Source organism: Sebastes fasciatus, chromosome 14, assembly GCF_043250625.1.
Source record: "Sebastes fasciatus isolate fSebFas1 chromosome 14, fSebFas1.pri, whole genome shotgun sequence".
NCBI classification, from domain to species: domain Eukaryota; kingdom Metazoa; phylum Chordata; class Actinopteri; order Perciformes; family Sebastidae; genus Sebastes; species Sebastes fasciatus.
Genome location: NC_133808.1, coordinates 7,263,805 through 7,270,511, shown reverse-complemented (window position 1 = coordinate 7,270,511; position 6,707 = coordinate 7,263,805). Strand labels below are relative to the sequence as shown.

The following is a 6,707-nucleotide window of genomic DNA, read 5'->3' as shown; positions in this document are numbered from 1 at the left end:
CATTTACACCGGAAATGATTAGCGAGACTACCTCCGGTCCGGGTCCTAGTCTCGCGAGATTCTAATTATTTTGTATTTAGCTCGGTTGCCTCCATTGCTAACTCGCAGCTAGTTTATGTTATCTGATCGATAGCGGTCCACTTTGAGCTCTTTAGGCTGTTACTAATACAGATACATGAACAAATATTAACATTCATTATCCTGTTATCGCAGTTATGTTGTGTTGCATGTAATGTTGAACTACTGGAGTCTATTAGTCGAGGCGGTTAACGCTAGCAGCTAGCTTTAGGCTAGCTCGGGCTAGCTTGCTCGTACTTTGTGTTAGTTACGTTAGTTTGTTTCATTGCAGCCACGTTAGTAAACCACTACGCTGCAGCTCAGCTGACAAAGTAGTTTTAACAACAGCTTGGGATCACACAGGGCTTCAGAGGATGCTGGCGACGGGAGCAGTGAGTATCTAACATCACAGCAACGTTACTGTTACTGAACACAAGTTACATTCACCCTCTTTGTGTTGCTCTGATTGTTAAACCATCTCATTCAACACTGTGACTGTATTATAACTGTTATTTATGTATTGTGTATCATGTTCCAGCTGTTAATTGAAGCTTTATAATGTTTACACTGAGGAAAGACGATGTTTTTTTATGGTTACACCATTCAATCAAATGGAAATATTCTAGATGTCTTCTGCATCAACCTGTTCACATTTCCCCACATTTGGTAAGGGTTTGTGGCTTTGAACAAGATCTGGCTGCACAGTTTGCAATGGTTGATTCTCTGACTAAGTAAAAACTTGATATTATGTCTGTAATAATTAGAGAGATCTCAGTAAGTAAAACTGCCAATTCATTCACAGTGATGTTGTCAGGATAAAGCTGCTTGCTACCACAAACTCAGACATGATATTTGTGAATACCTTGATATCAAATTATGAGATGCCATATTGTGGACCTGTGTAGTTATCATCACATAATAATATACACATATTATGTATGTTACATTGTTATGATGAGCAGATAATGTATTTTATCATACTATGATATACAGTGTGTATCGAAGGTTTAATAGGATGGCGATGATGGGTGCATTTGTTGATTATTTTCCCACAGGCTGTAACTAACGTCACAGCCCTGGCTCAGGTAGACCGGGAGAAGATCTACCAATGGATCAATGAGTTGTCCAGTCCAGAGACCAGAGAAAATGCCTTGCTGGAGCTTAGCAAAAAAAGAGAGTCCGTGCCAGACCTGGCACCGATGCTCTGGCATTCCTGTGGCACTATTGCTGCCCTGTTGCAGGTATGATCCATGTCCCATCCCTAGCTGTTGCACATAGTATCTCTTTGGTCACTATCTGTGTATGTTAATTATATCTGCTGTTGCGTTGCCTTGATGATACGTTTAACTGATTTCTTTCTCATCTTATTTCTTTCTCTTTATTAGGAAATAGTGAACATCTATCCATCTATAAACCCACCTACCCTTACAGCCCACCAGTCTAACAGAGTGTGCAATGCCCTGGCACTTCTGCAGTGCGTTGCCTCACACCCAGAGACACGGTAATAGGGAGTTCAGTAAATGAAAGAATTAGTGTTTTTTGTAAACTGAATTTGTTTCTGTTAATGCTGGTGATGAGGCTCTCTTTAGAAGCTTAAACTATGTAATACTACTTAACCTATAGGACAGAGGCAGTTTTGCTCCACTACATCTGACACATTTGCTCTGAAGTTGTTGAAATTTCATCAATTGGTCCAGTTATCATCCAGGACACAGTCAAATAGTCACTGGCAAACAATTTCAGTGATACTTGTTTGAAGTATTTGGATGTTTCATGTGACCGTATAATTCTTCAGTGACTGTTAAAGGTAACACCTCAGAACTGATGTCTTTATCTGACATGACACCTGACTCATTTCCTTTTTTAAAAAAATTCTTATTGACGCAAAAATATGTCTTGCATCTGAGAACTGGGGCATTAATCCCTGTTGTTTGTAAAGTTAATTGCTTGGAATGTAGGTATTTTTTTTCTCCATTGTCAGTAACATCCATGAAGGTATAAAGGTGACCTTGTAGCTTACGTCTGATATTTACTGCGATTATAAGTGTGCTCACATTGATTTAAAATGCTTTTTCTTTGTTCCTTTCCAGGTCGGCTTTTCTTGCTGCTCACATCCCTCTTTTCCTTTACCCTTTTCTGCACACTGTGAGCAAAACACGTCCGTTTGAGTACCTGCGACTTACCAGCCTAGGAGTCATAGGTAAACTTTACCCCTGCTTAGGTGTTTTACTTCTTGATTGATGGTTCTTTCCACAAGACTGTGTCTTCATTATTGTCAACAAGCTCTCTTTCTTGTTTCTTGTGTTTACTGCAGGTGCCTTGGTCAAAACCGATGAACAAGAAGTGATTAACTTCCTCCTCACCACTGAAATCATCCCGCTGTGTCTCCGCATCATGGAATCAGGGAGTGAGCTCTCCAAGACGGTACTTAACTGTTCCAACTGCTTTTCATACAGTCCTTTAACTGACACAGACCTTAACTTGACTGTTGGTATACAGTCATAGATAAAACATGTGTCCAACCACAGCCTTTTCTCCTAAAAAAAAAAAGACTAGATCTAATATCAGTAATTTCTCCCAACCTGCTGCTTTTCATTAAGAATTATGACTACTTACAACTGCTGTATAGTGCAAGTTAAAACATTTTTTTTTACTCTTTTAAGTTATAGAAAAAGTAGGTCTGCCATAACGCGTTAACGCAAATTAATTTTTACGCCAGTAATTCCTTTAACGCATTAACCCAATCGATCTTTTGGAGGTTGTAGTGGGCTCAGTTTTAAAGCTAGAGTAAAGATAGTGGCATCATATTAAACTAAAAACCTAAGGAATCCATTGGTACCAACAACCAACAATGTCATACTAGCTTGTCGAGAAGGAGGTTAAATAACGCTCCAAACGTGAGCTCAATTTTGAATTTTTCATGGCCATTTTCAAAGACCTCAAGATATGTGAATGAAAATGGGTTCTATTGGTACCCACGAGTCTCCCCTGTCTCACCATGTTATGATTCAAGCATATTTTTATGATAAATGAAGGGTGAGGGTTTCTGGACAATATTTGCCATTGTTTTGTGTTGTTAATTGATTTCCAGTAATAAATATATTATATAATATTTGCCTACTCCCATGTTGATAAGAGCATTAAATACTTGACAAATCTCCCTTTAAGGTACATTTTGAACCGATATAAAATGTGATTAATTGCAAATTAAATATTTTAATCGATTGACAGCCCTAAGAAAAATAAATCCTATATTAACCTACTGTTTCTGTGCCTAATGGGGTTCTAATGTCGGCTAACATTTCCCCATTCTTTACTTCATTTTGTTTGGCAGGTTGCTACTTTCATACTGCAGAAGATCTTGTTGGATGACACAGGGCTGGCCTATATATGTCAGACGTATGAACGTTTCTCCCATGTGGCCATGATCCTTGTAAGTGTTCCTTGAGAAACTGAATTTGATTTACCGTCCGAGTCTCTCTGCACAGTGTGACACTTGGCATCGATTGTCACAATATCACTTTCATGTTTTTCTGTGCAGGGCAAAATGGTGCTCCAGCTCTCTAAAGAACCTTCAGCTCGCCTGTTGAAGCATGTTGTTCGCTGCTACCTTCGCCTCTCAGACAATCTCAGGTAGAGCAGTGTTTTATACAGTATACTGTATGTGGTCATCTGTTTTTACTTACTTGTGTAAGATAGGTTCCAGTCCCTCATAGGGCTGTCATGATATTAGATTTTCCCTACACGATTATCGTGGCCAAAATAATTCACAATAACGTTATCACGATATCTATATCAATTCATCTTTAACTTTGTGTGTTTTGTCTTATTTTTTGGCGAATGAATTACACTCAAAATACGAGTATAGGGAGGTGGAGAGAGAGTCTGTAACCATAACTGTATTTATAAAATGATTTAAGAGGTGCTGGATTATTTACACAATATTATCATATGTGTATTATTAACATGATATCAATATTTCATTTTGAAAATATCATGGTAATTGTCAATACCAGTATATCGCGACACCCGTCATCTCTCCTGACTCTGGAAACTTTTAACAGGGTAGAGAATATGACTTGATTATCAGTTCTTGCCACTAGGAGGAGCTATTAAACAAATACAGTATGTGGTGACTGTGGCTTGTCAGCCTGTGGTCAGAACTTAATGTTTGCACACTAATTGTTTATTGGTAAATGGACTTGCATTTATAAAGCGCTTTTCTAGTCTTCCGACCACTCAAAGCACTTTACACTACATGTCAGCATTCACCCATTCATACACTGATGGTAGAGGCTGCCATGCAAGGTGCCAACTTTGCCCATCAGGATCTAATCTAACTACTCATTCACACACCGATGGCTATGCCTTCAGAAGCAATTTGGGGTTAATTGTCTTGCTCAAGGACACATCGACATGTGACTGGAGCAGTCGGGGATCGAACCACCGACCTTCTGATTGGTGGACGACCTGATCTAACCTCTGAGCCACAGCCGCCCCCAGATAATGATCACTAAATTAATTTACTAACGCTATTATGATTTCCAATGAATTCCTAAATATTTATTGGTTACAGCATTAGAGATGCTAAGATTACCTTTCCTTTCTCCTTTTTAAATCATTATAAAACATACTTTTGCCCTTTCTGGCTGCTGGCAGTACTAGGAAAGCAATTTTAAAATATTGCTTTGAGCTCTGGCAACTAGTGATGGGCTTTTGCCATTATTATTATTATTTACTACATATATACCATATATTTAAAGGCACAATGAGTAGGATTTTCCTAAAAAAAAAAAAAATGCCACTTCACTTCTGACCCACTAGAAGTGTTTGCATCAATACAAAAGTTATTTTAAGGAAGAGCACAGAGCTACAGCTGCTTGCAGAAGAGAGGTTATACCTGAAACATACAGTAGATTGGTCTGTGATAATAAGCAGGAGAACCTTCATAAATATCAGCCTTTATCTAAGGAATACATTTTCCACATATGTGCGTAATCTTGATATGCTGTAGGTAGAGAAGTACAGACGTTTTAAAAGGTTTACCCCTTGCTGCCATTTGGAGCCAGCAACATGAGACGCAAGATGATGACAGAGAAGGACATTGGTTTGTGACATGTGGTTTTCCTTCCCCAGAGCCAGAGAAGCCCTGCGTCAGTGTCTGCCAGACCAGCTGAAAGACAGCACCTTTGCCCAGGTGCTGAAGGACGACACCACCACGAAGCGCTGGCTGGCCCAGTTGGTCAAGAACCTGCAGGAGGGCCAAGTTACCGACGCCAGAGGCATTCCGCTGGCTCCGCAGTGATTGGGACAGAGTGTATGTTTACAGCTGATACAGAGGGACTCTCTCATCACTGGCTAGATTTTGTATTTTGCCAAATGTGGCTCGAAGACTGTCTGCAAAGTGAAGGACATAAAAAAAAAAGAAAGATTTGCTTTTGGATAGATAATTTACACCAGTATGTCACTTCCACACAAGGTCACTTCTTCACAACTAAAAATCTGTTTTTTTGAGCGCCAGACTGATCGTAGATTTTCAATTTAAATCCAATAATGACATATTGGCTGATATGTGTTTATGACGTCAATGTTTTTGGCAAGATCCAAAATGAAAGTTATGTCTGAGAAGGATGTTTTATAGTTGAACAAAAGACTTCATTATCAAAACAATAACAGTATTTTTTTTTTTAACATTAAATTTCACTGAAAATTACAAATAACTATAAGTAACAGAAAAATACATTAAACATGGAATAAGGAAACATGGCCAAATGTACATTAAATTGCAGCATGTAAAACATTTATTGCTGCAGTTAACTGCACTGCAATTTCTATCTGGGTGTCTGTCAGCATATCAATACTGATATATCAATGATAAGTCAGTATCGGTTGTTAATATCAGCTCTTCCAAAATATCGGTCAGCGCTTGTCTTTTCCCGTTTATCACTGTAACATTCCACTTCAAAGTGGGAAATGTTTTGGTTTTCTTTTGCTTCTTGCATTTCAAATTAGACTTTTTAAAATCTTCTATATGACTGGTTGTGTCTCTTTTTTTGCTAAGCTTCAGTGAACTGCTATTACAGAATATGCAGCAGTTTAGTAAAACAGCGGATGTATTTCTGAATAGTTTTATGTGTTTACTGGCTTTATATATAACGGCCCAGTAATACATAAAATGACTTCTGTCCAGAGTGAAATCTCAGAAGCTGGTCTTGTTCAAGATATTTCATAAATGAACGGTTTTCAACCAGTAGTGTGTTTATAGTCCCTTTGACATGTGGCTAGAGGAACTGCTTTCAGTCTTATGCACTGGGAAGACAGTGACATTGATTTTGAAGGACATGTGTTGCTGGTTCATTTTCTGTCAATTGACTAATCAAGTCCATCCACGCATTATCTGTAACCGCTTATCATATTTAGGGTCGCGGGGGGAGCTGGAGCCGATCCCAGCCAACATTGGGCGAAGGCGGGGTACACACTGGACAGGTCGACTAATCAAATGTTTCAACTAAATTTGAGTCTTGGATCAACAGTGTCATATTCACTAGTGATTCTAAATATAGAAAAACACAGTTCTTTCAAGAGGATGTTTTTTTAAGGGGAGACCTCCCAGGTGAATAGGGTACAAAAAAGATATCGCCATGAAACTT

The 6,707-nt window shown here is 38.7% G+C and overlaps 1 protein-coding gene across 1 annotated transcript; it reads left to right on the top strand.

Moving 5' to 3' along the window:
* The first annotated feature begins 47 nt into the window (after window positions 1-47).
* Window positions 48-6,087, top strand: LOC141782260 (CCR4-NOT transcription complex subunit 9). The gene is made up of 8 exons (XM_074658386.1): window positions 48-449; window positions 1,113-1,298; window positions 1,443-1,558; window positions 2,148-2,257; window positions 2,372-2,481; window positions 3,392-3,490; window positions 3,599-3,690; window positions 5,194-6,087. The coding sequence occupies exons 1-8, from the start codon at window positions 432-434 to the stop codon at window positions 5,360-5,362; spliced, it is 900 nt and encodes a 299-aa protein (XP_074514487.1). The 5' UTR covers window positions 48-431; the 3' UTR covers window positions 5,363-6,087.
* Window positions 6,088-6,707: the final 620 nt, after the last annotated feature.

Excerpts from the sequence above, each read along its gene's own strand:
- LOC141782260 (XM_074658386.1), top strand. Across the intron at positions 1,299-1,442 it reads CTATTGCTGCCCTGTTGCAG|GAAATAGTGAACATCTATCC; the intron begins GTATGATCCATG and ends TCTCTTTATTAG. Across the intron at positions 2,258-2,371 it reads TACCAGCCTAGGAGTCATAG|GTGCCTTGGTCAAAACCGAT; the intron begins GTAAACTTTACC and ends TGTTTACTGCAG.